This window comes from Pygocentrus nattereri, chromosome 17 (genome assembly GCF_015220715.1).
Source record: "Pygocentrus nattereri isolate fPygNat1 chromosome 17, fPygNat1.pri, whole genome shotgun sequence".
In the NCBI taxonomy this organism is placed as follows: Eukaryota; Metazoa; Chordata; class Actinopteri; order Characiformes; family Serrasalmidae; genus Pygocentrus; species Pygocentrus nattereri.
The window spans coordinates 9,602,917-9,629,860 of NC_051227.1; the positions used below are offsets into that span (position 1 = coordinate 9,602,917).

The 26,944-nt window shown below is 42.1% G+C and overlaps 1 protein-coding gene and 1 pseudogene across 10 annotated transcripts in view; both read left to right on the forward strand.

The window, feature by feature from the left end:
* Positions 1-5,398: 5,398 nt before the first annotated feature.
* Positions 5,399-26,944, forward strand: part of wu:fb16f03 (eukaryotic translation initiation factor 4 gamma 1) — a 60,261-nt gene continuing 38,715 nt past the window's right edge. For 6 of the 10 annotated variants that reach the window (XM_037546563.1, XM_037546564.1, XM_037546566.1 and 3 more), the window contains exons 1-6: positions 5,399-5,709; positions 16,931-16,996; positions 19,332-19,468; positions 23,655-23,741; positions 24,103-24,135; positions 24,973-24,993. In XM_037546563.1, coding sequence (XP_037402460.1) covers positions 19,376-19,468; positions 23,655-23,741; positions 24,103-24,135; positions 24,973-24,993 — 234 coding nt within the window. In that variant the 5' untranslated portion in view covers positions 5,399-5,709; positions 16,931-16,996; positions 19,332-19,375. Of the gene's footprint in view, positions 5,738-8,639; positions 8,657-16,930; positions 16,997-19,331; positions 19,469-23,654; positions 23,742-24,102; positions 24,136-24,972; positions 24,994-26,944 lie in introns of those variants that run through there. The other 4 variants (XM_037546561.1, XM_037546562.1, XM_037546565.1 and 1 more) reach the window with 4 other exon arrangements.
* On the forward strand, positions 13,713-13,889 carry LOC119265816 (annotated as a pseudogene).

Below are 26,944 nucleotides of genomic sequence, written 5' to 3' on the forward strand. Positions count from 1 at the left end.
TCAGTATCAGTATCAGTGTCAGTATCAGTATCATATCGTGTCAGTGTCAGTATCATATCGTATCAGTGTCAGTATCAGCATCATATCGTATCAGTATCATATCGTATCAGTGTCAGTATCAGATCGTATCAGTATCATATCGTGTCAGTGTCAGTATCATATCGTATCAGTGTCAGTATCAGCATCATATCGTGTCAGTATCATATCGTGTCAGTGTCAGTATCAGTATCATATCGTGTCAGTGTCAGTATCAGTATCATATCGTGTCAGTGTCAGTATCATATCGTATCAGTGTCAGTATCAGCATCATATCGTGTCAGTATCATATCGTGTCAGTGTCAGTGTCAGTATCAGTATCATATCGTGTCAGTGTCAGTATCATATCGTATCAGTGTCAGTATCAGATCGTATCAGTATCATATCGTGTCAGTGTCAGTATCAGTATCAGTGTCAGTATCAGTATCATATCGTGTCAGTGTCAGTATCAGTATCATATAGTGTCAGTGTCAGTGTCAGTATCATATCGTATCAGTATCATATCGTATCAGTGTCAGTATCAGTATCATATTGTATCAGTGTCAGTGTCAGTGTCAGTATCAGAATCAGTATCAGTATCATATCGTGTCAGTGTCAGTATCAGCATCATATCATGTCAGTATCATATCGTGTCAGTGTCAGTATCAGTATCATATCGTGTCAGTGTCAGTATCATATCGTATCAGTGTCAGTATCATATCGTGTCAGTGTCAGTATCAGTATCATATCGTGTCAGTGTCAGTATCATATCGTATCAGTGTCAGTATCAGATCGTATCAGTATCATATCGTGTCAGTGTCAGTATCAGCATCAGTGTCAGTATCAGTATCATATCGTGTCAGTGTCAGTATCAGTATCATATAGTGTCAGTGTCAGTGTTAGTATCATATCGTATCAGTATCATATCGTATCAGTGTCAGTATCAGTATCATATCGTATCAGTGTCAGTGTCAGTGTCAGTATCAGAATCAGTATCAGTATCATATCGTGTCAGTGTCAGTATCAGCATCATATCATGTCAGTATCATATCGTGTCAGTGTCAGTATCAGTATCATATCGTGTCAGTGTCAGTATCATATCGTATCAGTGTCAGTATCATATCGTGTCAGTGTCAGTATCAGTATCATATCGTGTCAGTGTCAGTATCATATCGTATCAGTGTCAGTATCAGCATCATATCGTATCAGTATCATATCGTGTCAGTGTCAGTATCAGTATCATATCGTGTCTGTGTCAGTATCAGTATCATATCGTGTCAGTATCATATCGTGTCAGTGTCAGTATCAGTATCATATCGTGTCAGTGTCAGTATCATATCGTATCAGTGTCAGTATCAGCATCATATCGTATCAGTATCATATCGTATCAGTGTCAGTATCAGATCGTATCAGTATCATATCGTGTCAGTGTCAGTATCATATCCTGTCAGTGTCAGTATCAGTATCATATTGTGTCAGTGTCAGTATCATATCGTATCAGTATCATATCGTATCAGTGTCAGTATCATATCGTATCAGTATCAGTATCATATCGTGTCAGTGTCAGTATCATATCGTGTCAGTATCATATCGTATCAGTATCATATCGTATCAGTGTCAGTATCAGATCGTATCAGTATCATATCGTGTCAGTATCATATCGTATCAGTGTCAGTATCAGTATCATATCGTATCGTATCAGTGTCAGTATCAGTATCAGTATCATATCGTATCAGTATCAGTATAAGTATCATATCGTATTGTATCAGTATCATATCGTATCAGTGTCAGTATCAGTATCATATCGTATCAGTGTCAGTATCAGTATCAGTGTCAGTATCAGTATCAGTATCATATCGTGTCAGTGTCAGTATCAGTATCATATAGTGTCAGTGTCAGTGTCAGTATCATATCGTATCAGTATCATATCGTATCAGTGTCAGTATCAGTATCATATCGTATCAGTATCATATCGTATCAGTGTCAGTGTCAGTGTCAGTATCAGAATCAGTATCAGTATCATATCGTGTCAGTGTCAGTATCAGCATCATATCGTGTCAGTATCATATCGTATCAGTGTCAGTGTCAGTGTCAGTATCAGAATCAGTATCAGTATCATATCGTGTCAGTGTCAGTATCAGCATCATATCGTGTCAGTATCATATCGTGTCAGTGTCAGTATCAGTATCATATCGTGTCTGTGTCAGTATCAGTATCATATCGTGTCAGTGTTAGTATCAGTATCATATCGTGTCAGTGTCAGTATCATATCGTATCAGTGTCAGTATCAGATCGTATCAGTATCATATCGTGTCAGTGTCAGTATCAGTATCAGTGTCAGTATCAGTATCATATCGTGTCAGTGTCAGTATCATATCGTATCAGTGTCAGTATCAGCATCATATCGTATCAGTATCATATCGTATCAGTGTCAGTATCAGATCGTATCAGTATCATATCGTGTCAGTTTCAGTATCATATCGTATCAGTGTCAGTATCAGCATCATATCGTGTCAGTATCATATCGTGTCAGTGTCAGTATCAGTATCATATCGTGTCAGTGTCAGTATCAGTATCATATCGTGTCAGTGTCAGTATCATATCGTATCAGTGTCAGTATCAGCATCATATCGTGTCAGTATCATATCGTGTCAGTGTCAGTGTCAGTATCAGTATCATATCGTGTCAGTGTCAGTATCATATCGTATCAGTGTCAGTATCAGATCGTATCAGTATCATATCGTGTCAGTGTCAGTATCAGTATCAGTGTCAGTATCAGTATCATATCGTGTCAGTGTCAGTATCAGTATCATATAGTGTCAGTGTCAGTGTCAGTATCATATCGTATCAGTATCATATCGTATCAGTGTCAGTATCAGTATCATATTGTATCAGTGTCAGTGTCAGTGTCAGTATCAGAATCAGTATCAGTATCATATCGTGTCAGTGTCAGTATCAGCATCATATCATGTCAGTATCATATCGTGTCAGTGTCAGTATCAGTATCATATCGTGTCAGTGTCAGTATCATATCGTATCAGTGTCAGTATCATATCGTGTCAGTGTCAGTATCAGTATCATATCGTGTCAGTGTCAGTATCATATCGTATCAGTGTCAGTATCAGCATCATATCGTATCAGTATCATATCGTGTCAGTGTCAGTATCAGTATCATATCGTGTCTGTGTCAGTATCAGTATCATATCGTGTCAGTATCATATCGTGTCAGTGTCAGTATCAGTATCATATCGTGTCAGTGTCAGTATCATATCGTATCAGTGTCAGTATCAGCATCATATCGTATCAGTATCATATCGTATCAGTGTCAGTATCAGATCGTATCAGTATCATATCGTGTCAGTGTCAGTATCATATCCTGTCAGTGTCAGTATCAGTATCATATCGTGTCAGTGTCAGTATCATATCGTATCAGTATCATATCGTATCAGTGTCAGTATCATATCGTATCAGTATCAGTATCATATCGTATCAGTGTCAGTATCAGATCGTATCAGTATCATATCGTGTCAGTATCATATCGTATCAGTGTCAGTATCAGTATCATATCGTATCAGTGTCAGTATCAGTATCAGTATCAGTGTCAGTATCAGTATCAGTATCAGTATCATATCGTGTCAGTGTCAGTATCAGTATCATATAGTGTCAGTGTCAGTGTCAGTATCATATCGTATCAGTATCATATCGTATCAGTGTCAGTATCAGTATCATATCGTATCAGTATCATATCGTATCAGTGTCAGTGTCAGTGTCAGTATCAGAATCAGTATCAGTATCATATCGTGTCAGTGTCAGTATCAGCATCATATCGTGTCAGTATCATATCGTGTCAGTGTCAGTATCAGTATCATATCGTGTCTGTGTCAGTATCAGTATCATATCGTGTCAGTGTCAGTATCAGTATCATATCGTGTCAGTGTCAGTATCATATCGTATCAGTGTCAGTATCAGATCGTATCAGTATCATATCGTGTCAGTGTCAGTATCAGTATCAGTGTCAGTATCAGTATCATATCGTGTCAGTGTCAGTATCATATCGTATCAGTGTCAGTATCAGCATCATATCGTATCAGTATCATATCGTATCAGTGTCAGTATCAGATCGTATCAGTATCATATCGTGTCAGTGTCAGTATCATATCGTATCAGTGTCAGTATCAGCATCATATCGTGTCAGTATCATATCGTGTCAGTGTCAGTATCAGTATCATATCGTGTCAGTGTCAGTATCAGTATCATATCGTGTCAGTGTCAGTATCATATCGTATCAGTGTCAGTATCAGCATCATATCGTGTCAGTATCATATCGTGTCAGTGTCAGTGTCAGTATCAGTATCATATCGTGTCAGTGTCAGTATCATATCGTGTCAGTGTCAGTATCAGTATCATATCGTGTCAGTATCCGTATCATATCGTGTCATTGTCAGTATCATATCGTGTCAGTGTCAGTATCAGTATCCTATCGTGTCAGTGTCAGTATCATATCGTATCAGTATCATATCGTATCAGTGTCAGTATCATATCGTATCAGTATCAGTATCATATCGTGTCAGTGTCAGTATCATATCGTGTCAGTATCATATCGTATCAGTATCATATCGTATCAGTGTCAGTATCAGATCGTGTCAGTGTCAGTATCATATCGTGTCAGTATCATATCGTATCAGTATCATATCGTATCAGTGTCAGTATCAGATCGTATCAGTATCATATCGTGTCAGTATCATATCGTATCAGTGTCAGTATCAGTATCATATCATATCGTATCAGTGTCAGCATCAGTATCATATTGTATCAGTATCAGTATCATATCGTGTCAGTGTCAGTATCATATCGTGTCAGTATCATATCGTATCAGTATCATATCGTATCAGTGTCAGTATCAGATCGTATCAGTATCATATCGTGTCAGTATCATATCGTGTCAGTGTCAGTATCATATCGTGTCAGTATCATATCGTATCAGTATCATATCGTATCAGTGTCAGTATCAGATCGTATCAGTATCATATCGTGTCAGTATCATATCGTGTCAGTGTCAGTATCATATCGTGTCAGTATCAGTATCATATCGTGTCAGTGTCAGTATCAGTAACATATCGTGTCAGTGTCAGTATCATATCGTATCAGTGTCAGTATCAGATCGTATCAGTATCATATCGTGTCAGTATCATATCGTGTCAGTGTCAGTATCATATCGTGTCAGTATCAGTATCATATCGTGTCAGTGTCAGTATCAGTATCATATCGTGTCAGTGTCAGTATCATATCGTGTCAGTATCTCTCTCTTTCAGTCTGCCACGTGACAGGGAATTCCTCGCATCATTAAACCGGAAGCTGTCTCCCGGGTTTCCGGCGGGAGGGATTGTGTCCGGTCCTGCGGACTGAAGGAGAGAGAAGCGCCATCGCGGATCTGCGCCGCTGTTTGGAGTAAATAAAGCGGGTTTTGTTGTCGGACACGGCGCTGCTCCGCCTGCTGCCCGACTCCCCGAGCCGTGTGTAAGGACCCCTCTGCGCTCAGGAGCCCCGCGCTGGTTGTTTTCAGCCGCGATGCTCCTCGGCAACGCGAGTTAGAGTGAACGCTCCGCTCCGCTCCGCTGACCAGACCCTCCCGATTAACGGACCGGAGACCAGCTCTGCGCTCGGACAGCGGCGGGACCGACGGGCGAGAACCGAGTGAGGCTCCGCACGCACACGACACAAGGTCCGGCCGTCTACTCGCCCGAATTTACCCGTTCCACCTTAAACTGCGCAGCAGTTACATGGATCTGCTGCGCAGTTTAAGGTGGACCGGGGAGATTGGAAGAAGAAGCTGGGATATCTGCCAGCTGTGTTTAATGGCACGTAGCGCAGAAGGCATTCGCCGCATTTGGACCGCGTGTCACGTCGGTTTATGGCTTACTAAGTAGTGAGTAAGCAATAACGCTGAGAGCCGGTTAGCAAAGCTAAGCTAACCGACGCTCCGGTGGAGCTTCTGGACGAATAATCGCCGTATTCGCCACTGACAACAAGCCACGTATGGTTTTAATGCTGCTTTAATGCCTTTATCGTCTGTTTACTCGTCGTAGATCTACAAGTCAGGTGCTGTTGGGCTGTTTTAGGCTCAGACAGAGTCGATTAACAGTCTTCTCTTGGCTCGATTAGTCTTTAATCGCATGTAAACAAACAAACAAACACGAATCTACTTCTGCCGAATTTGCCTGCGGAGCTTGGGGTGAACAAAAGGTTCTGTTTTTAGCTCATATGAGGGGATTTTGGTTGGAAGTCCAGCTCAGGCCCAGCCTACAAGCCTAACCCCCCCAAATAGAGCTGTGTCAAGGCTGTTAAAGCCTGCCTGGTTTTCCAGAATGCACATACGCTGTCAGCAATGCTGGGAACACCTCCCATCGTGACACTGGTCCGATTTTATTGTTCGTATTTTTATCATTTAGCATGTTGTAGGTAGCAGTGAGGTCCCGTCCCTCCGTATGTCCGTTTAATGTGTTAAAACCGGTCACGGAGCTGCTGTTTTGGTTACTTGTGGCTGGTTTCGTGATTTGAGACACGGTTTAACCGATTAATCTGGTCGATTATTTGTTTGTTTCGGCTCCGACGATGTTTACTTGTGCGCTGCATCATCCCAAAAGTTGTAAACATTGTCTAGATCTGCTCTCCTGGTTGTTATGCTGTGTATGGCAAGGCTTAAGCTGTGGAATTGGAGGTTTTGTCGACCGAAAGCGAATCTGAAGCAGAAACTAATCTGGCTAGTTGGGGTTGTTATGGTAGTTGGACGTGCCCGATCTTCTCTGGTTTACAGTCAGAGCGGTGGTGTCCTGTGTGTTTCTGGGCGTTTGGGAGTAATTTGGACTTTCTGAGATGACACGTCAACAGACCGAGTGGCTGGAGGCCGTGTGGAGCCAGACGGGCTAGCGCCGGCTGCCTTAGCTCACAGGCTAACCGGCCGGGGAGGGGGTTCTAGCTTCTCCGGTTCTGTTAAATGGCCCTCGGTTCGCACCGGAGCGCCGTGTGAGTGTGTGCTGAAGGGTGATGTCCCCGGCGCTGTCTGAGCGGCTCCGCTGTGTGTTAATGGGGCGGATTTCTCTCAGAACGGCGCTCTGAAACCGGCATCTGTTCAAACGGCGCATGCGCGCAGAGTTCACATGGGGCTCCATCTGCCACACTGCCTTACTGGAGCAGCACAGCTAGTCGGTGTCTCTCTTTCTCTCTCTCTCTCTTTATCTGTCTGTCTCTCTCTCTTTCTCTCTCTTTCTCTCTCTTTATCTGTCTGTCTCTCTCTCTTTCTCGGTCTGTCTGTCTCTCTTTCTCTGTCTGTCTCTCTCTCTGTCTCTGTGTCTCAAATTCAAATTTGCTTTACTGACATGACGTATACATTTTATTGTCAAAGCTCAAGAAAAATGATCTGTATATCAAAAGTTAACAATAAAAAAATAATAATGGTCAAACAAAATACGAACCAAGGGTAATATATGATAATTTAATCATTAAGTGGAGTGTTGGTCATCAATTAATAATATAAAGTATATGGCACAATAAAACACAGCCTGGTGTGTGTGTGTGTGTGTGTGTGTGTGTGTGTGTGTGTGTGTGTGTAGTTCACACCGGAAAAAAATAATTATGAAATATATTAGTGTGATTAAGAAGGGAGAGAAAAAGGACATGTCCTTTTACCCATGTGACACTGGGTAAAGGCTGTGGTGTGGTGGTCACTCACTGTCCACTGTCCTGGAGTGAATGGCACTCGTACACACATCTGGCTGCAGTGGACGCTGCTGGACCCTCTTCTAATATAACCTGCTAATTTATCTTCATCTCCCAGCATCTTGAAGTCGTTTATCTGTTTTTCAGATTCTTTAAAATATTTATTTCTAATGGCCTCATATTTTGGGCAGTTTAGTAGGAAGTGCACCTCTGTCTCTACCTCACCTGTCCTGCAGTGACCACACACTCTCTCCTCTGTCTCTACCTCACCTGTCCTGTCTTTACCTCACCTGTCCAGCAGCGTCCACGCGCTCTCTTCTCTGTCTCTACCTCACCTGTCCTGCAGCGTCCACGCGCTCTCTCCTCTGTCTCTACCTCACCTGTCCTGCAGCGTCCACGCGTTCTCTCCTCTGTCTCTACGTCGCCTGTCCTGCAGTGTTCGTGTGCTGTCTCCTCTGTCTCTACCTCACCTGTCCTGCAGCGTCCACGCGTTCTCTCCTCTGTCTCTACCTCACCTGTCCTGCAGCGACCACACGCTCTCTCCTGTCTCTACCTCACCTGTCCTGCAGCGTCCACGCGCTCTCTTCTGTCTCTACCTCACCTGTCCTGCAGCGTCCATGCGCTCTTTCCTCTGTCTCTACCTCACCTGTCCTGTAGCGTCCATGCGCTCTCTCCTCTGTCTCTACCTCACCTGTCCTGCAGCGACCACGTGCTGTCTCCTCTGTCTCTACCTCACCTGTCCTGCAGTGTTCACGCGCTCTCTCCTCTGTCTTTATCTCACCTGTCCTGCAGTGTTCATGTGCTGTCTCCTGTCTCTACCTCACCTGTCCTGCAGTGTTCATGCGCTCTCTCCTCTCTCACTAGCCAGGACTTTTTAAATCTGCCTCTCTCGATGGCCAGGCTGTGGTCACTGAGCCTGTATGTGGTGAGGATCTGTCTTTGTATCTTGGTCAGTAATAAGATATTCAGCTAGTCTGTATTCGTGTTTTAGAGCCAGAAAGCAGGTCAGTCTGTTTTGTGAGTGAGTTTGGTGTTTCTGATGTTCCCGGTAGGTATTTTTGCTTTGTGTAATAATTTGGTTTACTCTGATTGGTGTTTGGGAAGCGGTGCTGGTCAGAGAGTTTGGGTTGTTGGGGGTCAGTGAGGTGGTCAGTCTCTGTACCAGCTGACACAGGGGCTCTTTTCAGGGTTCAGCTCCTGGGATTGGAGTGCCTGAAACTGCAGGGTTGTTTTGGGACTTGATTTAAGGTGCATCCAAAATTTTAGTGTTCTTTTTTTCAATGTTCATGATTAGAGGGAATCGGCCTAATTCAGCCCCGCGTGCGTTCGCTGGTGTTTTTCTCTGGACGTTTAAAATCGTTCTGTAAAATTCTGCATGCAGGACTTCAGTGGGATGCTTGTCCCATCTAGTGTAGTCACGATGACTGAGTGGACCCCAGACTTCACTACCATACAGCGCGATGGGCAGGACTGCGCTGTTAGAGATCTTCGTCCAGATTCTAACTGGGACATTAATCTTGTGGAATGGTCCCTGATTGAGTCGAGGCCCTGCAGGCCTTTTCTTTCAGTGCCTTCACTGCCAGACTGAAGCTTCCTGAGGTGCTGATCTTCAGTCCCAGGTAATCATTAAAGGGTTTGATCAAGGGCACTGTCTCCTAGACTGAACATATATCAGCTTTCCTGTGATCTGGCTTTCTGACTTTAGATTTGTTTGGGTTTACTGTCAGGGCCCAGTTCTGAAAGTACTGCTCCAGCAGATCCAGGTGCTGCTGTAGCCCCTTTTCAGTGGGCGACAATGTCTCTCTCTCTCTCTCTCTCTCTCTCTCTCTCTCTCTCTCTCTCTCTCTCTCTCTCTCTCTCTCTCTCTCTCTCTCTGTACATACATATCATATTCAGTCGTGGGCTGGAGGGAACCAGCCCGGTCACTGGAAGGTTACCGATTCGAACCTCAGAGCCGTCAGTGTGTGACTGAGGTGTCCTTGAGCAAGACACCTAACCCCCAACTGCTCCCCAGGCGCTGCGGATAGGGCTGCCCACCACCCCATGCAAGTGTGCCCACTGCCCCCTAGTGTCCGCTAATTCTAATTCCAAAGCATGGTTGGTCAATGGTTCTGAATTCTGTTCTCTTCTGTTCTATTTAGGATAGGTGGTCTCTGACTTTTGCACAGTACTATAAATTACGGAATATTATTAGCAGGTTGTAACGTGACTGAATCTGTGACAGAACGTGGGAAGTGTGTGTGTGTGCAGTGTGTCAGTCAGTAATTAATCCAATACAGAGCAGCTTTGATTACTTGGAAGTTGGTTATGGATGAACAGGAACCTCATATTCCACATGAACAGACTCGTTTTGGACGGCAGCCAGATGTTACGGCGAAGCACTTTGGAGACCTTCATTCAGGGAGAAAGTACAGCTGCAGCTGATATGGCTAATTTATATCCTCCAGGGTTCAGCACCGGCCTGGAGTTTTCATTATAGGTCCTCCCCCATGACTGTGACGGTTCTGCTGATGTGGTGGTGGAGGTGGTAGTTGTGATTTGTGTCACTCGGTGATATTGACTGGATGTTTCCCGATTGTTTTGCTTGTGTTGTGAGGTGTTCAGAGTGGTGTTCATGACCACACAGTGGCCTGACTTGTGGTGTAATATCATCTGATTTTGGTTCTTTGGGTAACAATTCAATAAATCAAATTTGTGACCATTTGATTGTTTAATTGGTTTTAGGGATGGCAAATTTGGCAAAGTAACTGACCGACAGCTGGACACTGACAGAATCCATATAAAACATACCCAACCTGAGAACTGTATTCTATGCCGTTCCATCACAGGAGCTCATGTGTGATTGAAGAACTGCTATATTTTCATTTGAAACGTTTCTGAAATGGCCTTGGTTCAGCTAAAAGCTTAACGTTGGCATGTTCTCAGCTGTCGCATTATCTGCCCCCATTTGTGGCGTAGTGGTACAACACTGTCAACCAGTGTACTAACTACTACTTTGTTGTTGTTTTCACTGTTGTTGTAATGCAGACAATGTAAACCTGATTCTAGAAGTGCTGGAATAGTATGTGAAATGCACATTGATTTGTAAATCCACTTTGACTGATATTCAAACAAAAGCAGTATTTAAGCAAAGCAGTACACTCCAGAAAAGTTGGATATCACTGTGTGGGTTCGGAAATTCTTTGGCAAACCATTGTCATTAAGCACAGTTTGTCGCTGCCTCCACCGATTTCAGGTGGAGTTTATATAATGCATGGTGGAAGCCGGTATCAAGAAATGCTGCCCTCTCTGGGCTCAGGCTCCTCTGAAACGGACTGATGCACAGTGGAAACCGGTGTCAAGAAATGCTGCCACCTTCTCTGGGCTCAAGCTCCTCTGAAACAGACTGATGCACAGTGGAAATGTGTATCCTCGTCTGACGAGGCAACCTTTCAGATTGTTTATGGAAGTAATAAATGTTGTTTTCTTTGGGCCAAAGAAGTAAAGGACTATCCAGATTATTACCAGTGTAAAGTTAAAAGGCTGGGGTCTGTCATGGTACCGGGGTGAGGCTGGAGGTGGAGGCCATCTTTTTCTGGGACATTCATGCTTATTTCAACATGGCAGCACCAAAAAAAAAAATAAAATTCTGCTTGTTACAACAGTGTAACCAGAGAGTGCAGTTGCTAAACTGGGATATGTTACAGGCATCTTATTAGGAATAGGTGCCTATTCTCAAAGAAACAAGTTCATAAAGGAAAATCAAATATTGGATTTTTGTCCTGTTTTCAATTTAATACAGAATTAATTCAATTTAATACACTGAAAATATAACAAAATTCACTAATCATTGCTCTGTTTTTATTAGCATTTTGTTGGAACTGGGTTTGTAGGAAAAGTAAGGAAATACTTTTCTGTAAATAAGCAGGTCAGAACTTTATCTTCCCTACTGTGTCTACATTGGAATTAATTCATACATGTACCTCTGAACACTCATCGGGGTTTCTGGGTGTTTGCGACGTGTTAGTCACCGACACATGACCATCGCATTACAGACCGCAGGCTCATGTTTCAGCTGTGTTACCAATGGCAACGGGCTCCAAAGGTCTCCCATCGCATACATGCCATGTTCAAACTCCCAAAGAGGCACGGATGTGATTTGAGCTGTGACCACATACGTGTGTGTGTGTGTGTGTGTGTGTGTGTGTGTGTGTTGGGGCTGGGGGGTTGTTCTTAGGTATATTTTGAGATTATGCAACACTTCGACTGAACTCGCCGACCCCCCACCCCCCATGTGCAAGGCAGTGAACTTCTGGAAAGTGAACTGCTTTTTTTTTTCCCCAAAAGTGGCTGATTTCTAATGTTGTAATATAACATATTGGAACATATTGAGGGGGGAAAAAAACAATGGTTGCATTTTTGTTTTTATTTATTTATTTATTTATTTACCCCCCCCCCCCCCCAATATGTTAAATTCAGAAAATAAGCAATAACAGTGCGTTAAAATGCACAGAACTGTTCTTTGTAGAGGTTGTATTAACTTACTTGCAAAATAAAGCATGTAATTTGGCCAGGGGCGCCTAATCTTTTGCATAATTTTGAATATTTAAAATTTTTCGGTACAAATAAGGAAAGCTCATTTGTCATTTCACTTTATTGATTAAATTACAGATGTCATTTTCATTTTATAGTTTTATTATTATTTTTATTATCCTCATTTTATAAGTGAAACGCTTAAAGTACTTACTAAAGACATGAATATAACCAATTAATAATCAATAATTGTCATGGCAAGTAGCCTTTTTATGCTACCTGGCAACCCTGATCTGGTCACGGAGATCATTTGATTTCTCAGACCCCTCAGAAGACGATTTTTATCTGATAACATGCTAAATAGAGTTGGTCAGTGTTTTTTAATACTTTTAAACCATCTCCACTTTTTATATAAAGTATTACCGTAATTACTGTATGGGGCATATAAGTATTTTTGCTGCAACTGATTGGTGTAGGAGCTGACTGATAGGTGGGCTCTGAAAGCACCTCTGAAAGACCCAGCGATGGCTAAGAGTGGCACCAGAGATGTTATAAAGGAGGAGACGGGCCAGTGGTTGAAATATGAGTGGGAAAGCTTGTAACGTTCAACATGTTGTCTGTTTGCGGAGGAAGCCACCTCGTTATGGAGATCTGCGCAAGTGATGTAGTCAGAACAGCCCAAAAAAGTTTTTGACGTAATCTGAAAATTCCTGTATTTTTTACATTATTTGTGAATTTCATGACAAATGGACCAAAAGAAACATCCCGAAATTATAGAAACAACTCTGGTTCTGTTGACTTACATTAGTACAGTTTCCTTCTCCTGTTACCATATTGAGGTTTTTGTCACGTTTTGGCAGTGATTTCAAAGTGTTTTTAAAACTATAATTCAACCGTCAGTATTTTGGTCTCTCCCCATTCAAGGGAGAGGAGCCTGGTCTGGAAATAACTGCCCAGCAGCGTTGCTAAGATTCCCATCAGGCCTTTGGCAGCACTCCCCTCAAAACACGTTCAGCTTTCACTCCAACACCAGCCACTCGCTTTAGTTAGCTGGAACCAAGCCTGTACCATAATGCTAACCAAAGGCTAACATCTCAAAAACTGCATGACCGGTTTAGTTTCATCTTTTGGTCACTCCAACACCAGCCACTCGCTTTTTACTCTGTTTGTCTTTCGTTATCATCATCTACACTTGTTCCAGCAGAGCAGCAGTTGGTCAGAGTCAAGCCTGTACTGTGGTGTTTGGGTTTGTAGTCTTGCTCGCTAAGCTAACGTCAAGTTAGCCAGGCAGACTACAGACCCAAACACCACAGACCACCTTTTTTCGGCTAATTTCAGCGATCTGTCCCTTCGACGCCGCTTGCTCGACTTTGATTTGAATCCCTATCTAAACGTGTGTCTGTGCTTTGGTTCGCCAGAGACTAACGTGATCTGTAGTGAGCAGAGTTGTTACTATGCTGGCTAAGCCGATCGCTTCTCAGCCTTTTGGCTAAGGTCAAGTGTAGTATCTGTTTATCAGTGTAATATCTGATGCGTCCTCTATATGAGGACTACATATTAAATTGGTTTTTAGAACAGTGAGACGGAAGAGTGTCCTGCTCCATCCGCTCCACACATCGACCTGGTATTGGAACGGTGCACCTCCTTTTTAGCGGCAGTCGTGGACTGGAGGTCAGGGAACCGGCCCTGTGACCAGAAGGTCGCCGGTTCGATCCCCAGAGGCAACAGCACATGACTGAGGTGTCCTTGAGCAAGACACCTAACCCCCAACTGCCCCCCGGGCGCTGTGGATAGAGCTGCCCCCCGCTCTGGGCAAGTGTGCTCGCTGACCCTTGTGTGTGTGTGTGTGTGTGTGTGTGTGTGTGTGTGTGTGTGTGTGTGTGTGTGTGTGTGTGTGTGTGCGCTCACTAGTGTGTATGTGGTGTTTCACTTCACGGATGGGTTAAATGCGGAGGTGGAATTTCCCCGTTATGGGACTTAATCTTAGTCTCTTAAAGCTAACCAGCGCTTTACTCCCTGTGAGTTTAACCGTGTAGTACTTTATTATATAGATGGTTTGGCATTTATTGACTGATGGCTTGGCAGTTGTACGCTGTGTTTCTGTGGACATGTAGAGAGGAGAATTTCTACACTAGAGGGCGCTCCTGAGCGAGTCCAAAATGAATGGGTTGATGGGGAGTATTTGAGCAAAATCTTAGTTTATAAATGTTTAAACATTTTCAGTGTTAAAGAATGCAATCATTTTTAAACTTGAGTTATAGGAGTTTGAAATGGCACCTGATGTCATGACGTCGGTGAGCACAAACAGCCAATGAGCTGCTCCGCTCACCAACCAATCGGCACTCCGTAGATGTAACACTGCCCATACCCGTTGGTTGTAGAAAAAAGGAAACGTACAGGTGACATTTCTTTGCTTTTTTTAGTGAAATACATCCTTCTACTTTCTAGAATTAAAGAAACCTTCAGGACAAGTGATTAGAAACTATTTTAACTGTTTGTTTTTTTAGCATTTTAGCTCCATTTACTCCCATTCATGGAGGACTATCTTGGGGCACCCTGTTTTTGGTATAACGGGCGAAATAAGAAGTGGCTTCTCGTTAACCGGCTCTGTGGACGTCTATTGTGACACCCCTACCCCCACAACACCAGTAATAATGCATATCGCTGTAATATCTGGAGACAGTTTGAAGCTGTTTTATAAATTGCCTTTCGCCCAACTCTGGTATAAAATCACAACTGACAATAATATTTGTCGCCTAAGGTCATCAGTGTCCGTCACAACGGCTTTGCGCCTGTCGGGCCCCAGCGAATCGGCCTGAAAACATGGAGGGAGCAGTGTTTCTTAACTTTTCAGCTGATTATGTGGTTTAATGGTTTGTCATTTCAGTTCCTGATTCTGTTACAGGTTTATTTTGCATATTGAGGCTTTCGGTTCTGTAACCGGCCACAGCTGTGGTGAAAGGCCGGTTTGCCTTCACTGTGCTCTCTCCTCCCTTGCTGTGTGTAAGGGGCGGCCAGTATGCTGGACTCTATGTTTGGGTCATGATCTTGTGTTCTTGACTTCATGTGAACTGAGGTGACCAAGTCCTAGTGCTTCATTTGGGATCCTTATTAAGGCTTTTAAAATGAATGAATTAAAGCAAATTTTTCCATTAAAAAGTCAGATTAAATGTGTTCTAAGATGTTTTATTTATTTATTTATTTATTTATTTATTTATATTATGGATTTTTGTATTAATTCCACCAGTCAGTTAGCTGAAGGCTGATGTGGTGTTGCCGACATACAGGGGCGGCACACCGAAATATGACCGGATTTCACCGGGACAAGAATAAATTTGAGTGGCATAAAGACATGTGGGCATATTTTTGCATATTGAAACCAGGGGTGAAAAAGTTTATGGAACTATATAGAGCACAGCTGCGGTCGGACTAGATCCCATCCAGCCGCTCTCAGGTGTGCAGGGGGAGGCCTTCATGGCTTTCTAGGCTTTCAGAGAGGGCCTGATATTTTCGGGGAATTCATAAATGCTTGCCGTTAATTTTATATTCACTTTATTCAATATAGTGAGAAACGCTGAGTGGAAACTAAGTAGCTACAGCTAAGCAAGCTCACTTATTGGTTAGGACTTCAGGAGCTGAACAGAAGTCCTAACAGGTTAGATTAACCGTCAGATAATTTATGGCCCAAATCGAAGGCCTAGACCTTACAGTCATGGTTCCATGGTTTCCCACTGCAGGTGTGGCTTTTGTAAAGGGGCGTGACCCATTTTAAATTTGATTAATTGGTTATCTGCTTATCCTTTAGCGAGAGCCGGTTTCGTGTACGAGTTGATTGATACTCCGTGGTGGTTTCTTTCCCTTTTCTTGTCCTCATGGTTTGACTCATGGTTTCACTGCGAAGCCCAAGCTGTGTGACTCATGCCCCTGTCCCCACAAACACAAGGGACTGTGGGGGTCTTGCAGTGTGTGGTCAGATTAGCTGTTATTTACAGTCAGATTTTGTTACTTTTGTCTCAGTTAGTGCAAATAATCTACAATTTGACCACTTTATGCTTTGCAGTTCTGCTGTGGGGTTTATACGTAGTATTGAACCAGGTATGGAGCTGCTTCATAGGTCTTGGCGTATGTCTCAGTGCTCTACAGCAGGAGTCTGACAGTCAGCATCATTATGTGGATAGTTTTTCCATTTTTTTAATTTATATTGAGTACTTTTTATGATTATTTGATGATAAATATTGCACACTTCCGTTTAAAAAAATGTTTCAGAATGACATTTTTAAAATATGCAGTACTGTGATATTGTAAACTATGTTGAAAGGTTTTTACTTTGTTTTATTTATTGATGTCGTCGTCGTCGTCATCGTCCAGAGCATGCCAGTAACTATTTTTACAGAGGTGCTCAATAATATCATAATTATATCTCTGTCAGATGTTTTTTTTTTATTAAAGAGGTGATCAACATCGGCTGAACAGTGTACCTGTGCAGGTGATGTTTCCCAGCAGTCATAGGTGAACATGAATGACCTAGAGTTGATGGGCGTGCGGTTCTTTGGGTTGCTCTGCTGGGTCTTACTTTGTTTCCACCTGTTAAGAGGTGGGCTGTGGATGGAGGTCAACATGGTTTGAGAGTAGTTGCTCTTTGTGACCTGTTATGAACTTTGCCTTCTCTCTCTCTTTTCTCCGATAGGCTGACAGACAGCTGGAGCAGGGCAACGCAGCGTCCCACCTCCGGGACCACCACCGCTCAATAAGAGTGAGTCACTGTCTGTGTGAGTGACTGAAAAATGAATATCATTTTTTTTAGGTTCATTCGGGACATTTTGGTCTCCCTTTATTGGACTAACCCCCAATAATAATCTATAGATGATCAATTTATTTACAAACTGTCTGATTGAAGTGAGTTGATTCTCAACAGTGTTGAGTTGGGGTTAGGCTTAGGACAAGGGTAAGGTTTAGGTTTAGGTTTAGGTTTTGAATTGAGGTTAAGAATTAGGGTTAGTATTAAGTCAAGGTTTAGAGTTTTGCTAAGGTGAGAAGTGGAGCCACTAGCGGCAATCATCGGGGTCCAAGCACCATAAGCCCTGTGCGTCCTGATGTTTATAAACGTTGTCTTTTTTTTTTTTTTTTAATATATTTACTGAGTTTGAATATTTCACAAATATTTCAGGCTACAGGGCTCATGGTTCTGACATGCATGCCTAACTTCTGCAGTGACAGCTCAGATGAAATTTGAATCTAGCTCCTTCTTATCAGTAGCCACAAAGCAGCTGAAGACAGCACTGCAGTGTTTGAGGCAGTTTATTTGTAGGGCGCATAAAGGAGCCAAGCACCATTTTAGCAAGTAGTTCCCAACTTGCAGTTATTTTATTATTACTTGATCCTAATTTAGCCATGTTTAAAAATATACATTTAATGCTTTACTTATTACCCAATTCCAAATTGGCATCAACACACCCGATTTCATCTGTTTAATCAGTTTGTCTGTCTTTCAGACCTACCATGCATGCTCTTGGTTTGTTGGAATGAAAACCTGCATCCACACTGGCCGTTTGCAGATAAGATTGGACACCATTGTTCCATATATTACAGACTTGCATTCCAATGGGATAATTTCTGATTAGAGTTGTGACCCTGTTGTGTACCCAAAACTCGGTTCTTCACGTTGCAACCATAATATGCAAGAAAGACCTTTTTTATTTGTTAATTATTTACTTATAGACTCTACAGATTGATGCTACATCAGATTTTGAGACCATGTAGTGAAAATTGAAACTAGTCCAAAATTGGTGCCAACCTAATTAAAAAAAAAAAAAGCGTGTTATGTGAAATGCCACTGCAAACCGGTTTTCTTAATTATTGTATTTTTCCAAAAAAACATTGGGACAAGCATGTTTACCACTTCATTACACCTTTCCTTTTACCTATAAGTTAATAATTACTTGGGGACTGAAGACACCAATGTTATTTTTTGCCATTCTTCTGTTATACAAGTCTTCACCCATGCAACCCTTTGAGGTTTTCATTGTTATATTTTGAACTTAAGACATGTTTTTATTGGGAGAAAACGTTTGTACTGCAGGAACACCTGTCTAGCACCAACACTCTGTGATTATGCAGTCGTGCTGTTGTTACACATGCAGAATTTCTTGGTGTTGTCGTTTTGAAATAAGATGTCCCTGAAAAAGTCGTCTAAAAGGCAGTGTTCTGCATTATTGGTGCCTTCATAGATGAGCATGTTACCCGCTATTATCCCCCCAATACTGTGACACACCCTGGCTTTGGATTTTCATGCTGGTAACAGTCTGGATGGTCTTTTACTTCTTTGGCCCAGAGAGCAAGACTTTCATTACTCTAGTAAACAATCTTTAAGGTTCACTCATCAAACCACAGTCCACGTTTTCAGCCATGGCAGTTTTTAGTGCCGTGCCATCTTAGAGGTCAAAAGTCACGAATATTCACTTGTGCTTTCTGTCCTTTTCCTTTATGCACAAAGAGTTCTTTGGATTCCAGGAATTTTTTGGTGGTGTTATGCTCTGCAAAGAGTGAAATAACAATAGTCCTTGCCCTTATCTAGTAAAGAATGGTATTTATTATTTTTATTATTATTTTTTATTTATTTTATTTATGAAGGTCTAGTTCTTTCCTGGAAACTCCTTATTTATATAAGTATAATTGCATCACCTTTCTGGTCTTAAACTGCTCCTTTTCCAGCATGTTGCAGGCGTCCGTTTCAGAATGAGCTTATAATTACTAAAAACGGTGTCGAGGAGATAAAATGTTAAATGTCTTGTCGTTGTAGTGTTTGTCTTCAAACTCAAGTCAGCAACTTTGTTTTATTTGCGTTTTGCCTACTGTCTCCAGTTTTTTGGAGCTGGGTATTTTTCACGCAGAATGTCAGGCCTGTCAAACGTCTGCTGAAATCTGATGGCCATATTTATACAATGATTGTGTGTTTGTTTATTTATTTTTTTATTTATTTATTTAAATGCATCTCTCTCTCTCTCTCTCTCTCTCTCTCTCTCTCTCTCTCTCTCTCTCTCTCTCTCTCTCTCTCTCTCTCTCTCTCTCTCTGTATCTGTATCTGTCAGGTTTTCTCAGTAGATGGGTGAGCCTCGATGCGGAGCCAGATGAAATGAATAAAGCACCACAGTCTCTGACAGGACCTCCCTCCGCCTCCCCTCACCCCTCCACACCCCTCCCTGCACCCTCCCCAGGCCTGTCCCAGGTAACACCAGCACCACACATGGGCACAGCTCTTACCTGAACTGTCTTCACACTGGCCTTTCACTTGCAGACTTAATGAACCACAGGTTTGCATTATTCTCTTATATAATATTTGAACTGTAGTCAAATTGTAGGCATTTACTTTTATCAACAACACACACCTCACTATTCTAGGATCCTTCTTACGCTCATCTTATTAGGGCTGCAGCTCAAGGCCATTTCTGTAATTGATTACTCAATTATGACTGTTATTTGTTTAGTGGACTAATTGACTAATTGAGCTCACTTTTCACCACAGACCGTGTGTATCGTATGAATATTATAGAACTTTATACAGTAGGAATGCACCAATATGGGAATTGTGGGCACTTTGAAGCACTTTAAGATGAGCACCTAGAATTAGGCTCCCATACTCAAAGTACGCGAACACCGAACATTACACGAGTGCTTTTTCAGGACAGGTTTGTTACAGAATTGAATTGGGTTCACTAGGTTTTTTTGTGTTTGTTTGTTTGTTTTTGTTTGTTTGTTTTTGTTTTTTTTTTTAAATCCAGTCCTGCACCTGCAGCTTTGCTTTGATCTGCTTTCTATTCGTTGTACTTTCTTTTTCTATTTTTAGTTTGCACGCTGAAGTGATAAATCTTTGGATAAAATTAATACCTTTTATCACCTATAATATACATATTAATAATATAATACCAAATAACCCAACATTTTTGATAACTGCTAAGCCTGTCAGCTTGTTAGATATTACTGTAAACACATGCATTCATGCTTCTTCTGGTGTAGATTCATGGTGAATTTCATGCTAGTAGCCCCCCCGCTGGAGGAACTTCAGACAAGTGATTTAATAGCTCCTAATAACCCAATGCTTTAACAGTTAAAGTGAGTTAAACATTGTGTATATATTATTTAATATTATTTGCAATCTTTTTCTGATCCCGTTTCCTGACCATATAGAAGACTCTTTTGTAGACAAGGAATTTTTTTCCTTCTAGCAGACTTGGCTGCTCCGAGATAGAACCCAGTCACTTTTAGCTTGTTGGTTTCACAGTAGTAAGTCACACTGAGGCAAGTCAAAGTTCCACATCACTCCAGCATTTCGCTGCTGTTTGAAGAAAACCTTGTGTCTCCATTTTTTGACATAATTTGAAATTGCCTGTTGTCTTTTACATTGTGTGGATGAAAGGAAACGGCCCAAAATGACTTGGAAAAAATTCTGGTTCCATTGACTTGCATTAAAATTAAAGCAGGTTTTTTCCTTCTCCTGTAAAGTTACCATTTTGGAGATGCAAGGTTTTCTTCCGACAACAGTGATTTATTTTTCGGTCCGTGCTCTCAGGTGAAGAGCCGTGGTGTACATCACAGTGTGTAACCGAGCGAGTTAAAGGGCCGCTTCTTAACAATTCTTGTGTTCCAAAAGCCATTAGGTTGCTTGTCAGTCCGCGACGATGTCCGATTACATCCGCCTATCTCCCATGGCTTGCTGTAGATGGTGTGCATGGAAACCTGGTTTGTTTCCATGCTAAGCTAATGGCCAACAGCTAACCCTAAAAGACTGGCTTTTTTTCCACTCTCTCTTTTTGGCTTTTAACTCATTAACTCATTACATTCTGATGTGCGCGCCTTCAAATTTACTTCCGACTGCAACTCTGTACACAGGAAAAGAGTATTAACGTGTTATATTTGGGGCATGCTGGTATAATGGTTATATAACATATAACGCTGTTGTCGGATCAAAACCTCATATCTCTTTTTTGACGTTTTTCAGTTTTTTCCATAATTTTAAAATACCTGTAACCCTTTTAAATTGTGTGTAAATGTCATGATGAATGGACTAAAAGAAATGACCCAGAATGACTTGCATTCCATTGACTTACATTAAAAGTAAAGTAGGTTTTTTCTCTTCTCCTGTAAGTTTTGGAGATATATTTGTTTTCTTCCAACAACAGCTATATGTGTGTGTGTGTGTGTGTGTGTGTGTGTGTGTGTGTGTGTGTGTGTGTGTGTGTGTATAGCTCAATTCCAATGAAGTTGGGACATTGTGTAAAAACAGAATACGATGATTTGCAAATCCTTTTCAACCTATATTCACTTGAATACACTACAAAGACACAATATTTAATGTTCAAATGGATAAACCTTTTATTATTTTTTGCAAATATTCACTCATTTTGAATTTGATGCCTGCAACACGTTCCAAAGAAGTTGGGACAGGGGCATGTTTACCACTGTGTTACATCACCTTTCCTTTTAACAACACTCAATTAGCGTTTGGGAACTGAGGACACTAATTGTTGAAGCTTTGTAGGTGGAATTCTTTCCCATTCTTGCTTGATGTACAGCTTCAGTCGTTCAACAGTCCGGGGTCTCCGTTGTCGTATTTTGCACTTCATAATGCGCCACACATTTTCAATGGGAGACAGGTCTGGACTGCAGGCAGGTCAGTCTAGTACCCGCACTCTTTTACTACGAAGCCACACTGTTGTAACACGTGCAGAATGTGGCTTGGCATCGTCTTGCTGAAATAAGCAGGACGTCCCTTAAAAAGACATTGCTTGGATGGCAGCATATGTTGCTCCAAAACCTGTATGTACCTTTCAGCATTAATGGAGCCTTCACAGATGTGCAAGTTACCCATGCCATGGGCACTAACACACCCCCACACCATCAGAGATGCTGGCTTTTGAGCTTTGCGCTGATAACAATCCGGACAGTCCTTTTCCTCTTTGGCCCGGAGGACACGACGTCCATGATTTCCAAAAACAATTTGAAATGTGGACTCGTCAGACCACAGGACACTTTTCCACTCTGCGTCAGTCCATCTCAGATGAGCTCGGGCCCAGAGAAGCCGGTGGCGTTTCTGGGTGTTGTTGATATATGGCTTTCGCTTTGCATGGCAGAGTTTTAACTTGCACTTGTAGATGGAGCGACGAACTGAGTTCACTGACAATGGTTTTCTGAAGTGTTCCTGAGCCCATGTGGGAATATCCGTTACAGAATGATGTCGGTTTTTAATGCAGTGCCGCCTGAGGAATCGAAGGTCACAGGCATTCACTGTTGGTTTTCTGCCTTGCTGCTTACTTGCAGAGATTTCTCCAGATTCTCTGAATCTTTTGATGATATTATGGACTTTAGATGATGATAATCCCTAAGTTCCTTGCAATTGCACGTTGAGAAACGACTGAGCCTTTCATGGATGCTCCCTTTATACCCAATCATGACACTCACCTGTTTCCAATTAACCTGTTACCTGTGGAATATTCCAAACAGATGTTTTTAAGCATTCCTCAACTTTCCCAGTCTTTTGTTGCCCCTGTCCTAACTTCTTTGGAACGTGTTGCAGGCATCAAATTCAAAATGAGTGAATATTTGCAAAAAACAAAGTTTATCCGCTTGAACATTAAATATCTTGTCTTTGTAGTGTATTCAATTGAATATAGGTTGAAAAGGATTTGCAAATCATCGTATTCTGTTTTTATTTATGTTTTACACAACATCCCAACTGGGACAAATTGGGGTTGTGTGTGTGTGTGTGTGTGTGTATATGTGTGTATGTATATATATATATATATATATAAAATATATATTATATTTTGTGTGTGTATGTGTGGCACATGGAGATTCACTCAAAAGAGGCCCTGAATATTCTGCTGTGAATCCCGTTAGGATGAAGCAATCCAAACCAATAAAATGCGCTACGTTCCATGAAGTGTTTGTAATTGATTGTATTGCATGCGATGCTACAAGTAAATCTCAGTTTTCTGCCAGACACATTTCAACATGGTGCTTCATGTTCCTGAACGTATTGGCAAGCATTAGAGAGATTAAACCTTCCTCATCGCTCCAACACAGGGTGTCCCAGCTTGTTCAAAGCTCCACGCATTGAGCAGCTCATTGCACTTTTTGTTCAGACTGATTGGTCCTCACAAGAGCTATTACAGAATATTCGGGGCCTCCTTTGAGTGAATCTCACTGTATATTACACTATATTATAGCGTAGTATAATATAATATATTTGAATTTATTTAATTTGATGTCATTATGCATCCCTATAAAAGGGCACCTGTCCAGTGATTAAATGTCTTTGTGATTTATCGTTGCAGCACTAATGACGATGGTTTATTATTATTGTTTACTGTTATTTGTTCCTTTATGATCTAAAATCACTTGTCTTTCCTCACCAGCCAAACTTCCCTCCCGCTCAGCCCCCGTCTGTGGCTGTGTTTGCCACGCCCCCTCCACCAATGAACCCCTCAGCCCAGCCCCGACAGGTACGTCATCTCAAAAGTGTCCCACTTCCTAGGCCGGTGGTCCATCCTGGTCGTTTTGTAGATTTTGTGTTGACATAGTTTAAAACCTGGAGCTTTTAGCTAAAAGCACTTAGCATAGAAATATATCATGTTCCTGTGAGAGAGAATAAAGATGTAGATTAATAAAAAACGTTTACCTGTGCAGCAAAGTGAGAGAACGAGTGCACGGTTGCCTGAATCCTCCTGGCTCTGCTGTGTGTGTGTGTGTGTGTGCTGGTCTCTTCTTCCGGCTGTGGTTTCTGTCTCTCACGTGTGTGTGTGTGTGCGTGTGTGCGTGTGTGTGTGCGTGTGTGTGTGTGTTTGTCTGGCTCTCTTTTTCTAGTTTGCCCCTGGTGCTAGAGCTTTACACCAACAGGTACTAAGACACACATGCACATGCAGGGGAATGCATAACCATACAGAGCTGTACAAAAGTCCACCCTTCATTTATTTGATTTCCAGTCAAAACGGCCTGTTATTCATTTCCCAGGAGATACAGATAGGGAGATTAGATATGACGGTCCAGATGCATGAGAAAGGGGAAAGTCAAAGAAAAAAAGTGGGTCAGTTTTTAATATGCAGAAACTGTAGGATTCCTAACATCCACCTGGAAGAGTTGGCAGACCCCCAAACTGCCCCAATCAGATAAACAGCGCTTAAAGCTTTGATCTTTGAGAGAGAGAGAGGAGAAAATCAAGCTGCTTCAGATCTGAAAACCTCCACAGGCATTTCTGTCCATCCTTGCACTGTGAGAAGACCACTCAGCTCTGTTGGTCTGAAAGGACGTGTAGCTGATCAAGAAGAACCTCACTGAGAAAAGGAGACGGACACATCAAACAAAGAAGCTGAACGATGGACTGACCAGCCCAGAGTCCAGAGGCCGTATTAGATTAGATTTTTCACAAATTATCTTAATTTAGGAGTTTAGTCTTATCTTACTGAACCTTAAGTCATATCTGATACCAGTGATATAAAGAGAGTGGATGCACTTGTTGCTGCATAAAAGTGAATAACATTGTACTCAATGGCCGTTTTGGCTGAAATTGGACTTACTGAAGGGAGCACAGCAGCGTACATGTCCATACAGGCTTTGTTTCTTTGCATGCTGCAGTTGTTAAGAGCTCTGCTTGTGGTTAATATGCACTGTCCTTCTCGTTTTCCTCTCTTTCTCTCTATTGCTGTGTGTGTGCATACATGTGTTGTGCTGCTGAAGGGAGGATTCAGGTCACTTCAGGTAACCCCTCCTCATTCTTCCTCTGCTGCTTTGCTCTAATGCTTCTGTAGTCCTGCAGGCGTGTCGCCAAGAGGTCCACCCAAATACTCATCAAGTTAAGGTCGCATTTTGCAAGCTCAGACCACAGATCTTTGCAAGATTGACGAGGTTATACTGGAAAAGTTTTTGGGGTCGATCATATGTGTGGTTTTATATATGGTGTAAGCACATTAGCAACCACCTGGGATACCATAGCAACCATAATACCATGCTGCAAACCATAAACTGGTGACTGGAAATTGTCCTGCGGGATATTCTAGTCGTGAAGGGAATTCATGGTTTCGTCAGTAATGGCAAGTCGCCCAGTCCCTGAAGCAGCGAAGCGCCCTCACACTATCACACTACCACCACCATGTTTCACTGTTGGTATGATGTTCTTATTGTGGAGTGCTGTTTTAGCTTTACATCAGATGTTATGAGACCCTTGTCTTGCAAGACGTTCCACTTTCGATTCCTTAATCCATAGAGCATTATTCCGAAAGGCTTGGGGGTCAGCAAGGGTTGTTATTATTATTTAACTTTTGGGCATATTTGAGACTTGCCTTTTGCGTTCCTCTTGGTAAACAGGTTATCTAGGTTTTTGCCTTGGAACCGGTTACCATATTTGCCCAGTCTCTTTCTATAGGGATTAGACGCTGACCTTATCTGAGGTGAGCGAGGCTTGCAGTAACCTAGATGTTAATTTTTTTCAAAATTCAAAAATGAGTTGTCTTTGTGCTCCTGGAGGAATTTTGGGAAGATCTGGGAAGATTCATGACTGTTCCAGGTTTTCTCCATCCAGAGATAACAGCTCTCACTGTGGTTCACTGGAGTCCCAGACTTTGAAACCCTTTCCAGACTGATATGTTATTGGAATTTCTTTTGATCACCACACATTGCTTAATGAGACCTTTTAGCCTTCTACACATTGCTGTTTAAATGATGTTTAGATTTAACAGAGCTGCCAGTAATCAAGCGTGATCATATCTAGTTTAATTGGTCCCAGTTATCGACTATGTTTGGTGAATTAGTGTATTGAGTAACCTGGAGGGCAGTAACTTTTTCACAGTGGGCCAGTTGGTGTTACTTAGCTTTAAACACACTATGAATAAAATTATCATTGAAAATTGCATTTTATGTTTTAACAGCTATTATGTAATACTGTGATCATGCACAATGAAAATATTGTTATTGAATGAAAATAATAAAAATTATGTTTGGATTAAGCTTAATTTCTTCACTTACACTATATTTCCAAAGGTTTTCACTCACCCATCCAAATCACTGAATTCAGGTGTTCCAGTCACTTCCATGGCTACAGGTGTATAAAGCCAAGCCCCTAGGCCTGCAGACTGCTTCTACAGACATTAGTGAAAGAATGGGTCGCTCTCAGGAGCTCAGTGAATTCCAGCGTGGTACCGTGATCGGACGCCACCTGTGCAACAAGTCCAGTCATGAAATTTCCTCACTACTTATACGATTATAACAAAGTGGAAGCGATTGGGAACGACAGCAACTCGGCCACGAAGTGGTCGGCCACGTAAAATGACAGAGCGGGGTCAGCGGATGCTGAGGCGCATAGTGCGCAGAGGTCACCAACTTTCTGCAGAGTCAATCACCACAGACCTCCCAACTTACTTGTCTGACTGTGTTGTGCCGAGTGTAAAGTTTGGTGGAGGGGGGATCATGGTGTGGGGTTGTTTTTCAGGAATTGGCCTCAGACCCTCAGTTCCAGTGAAAGGAACTTTTTAAAGCTTCAGCAACAAGAGATTTTGGACAATTTCATGCTCCCAATTTGTGGGAACAGTTTAGGGACGGCCCCTTCCTGTTCCAACATGACTGCGCATCAGTGCACAAAGCAGGTCCATAAAGACATGGATGAGCCAGTTTGGTGTGGAAGAACTTGACTGGCCTGCACAAGAGTACTGACCTC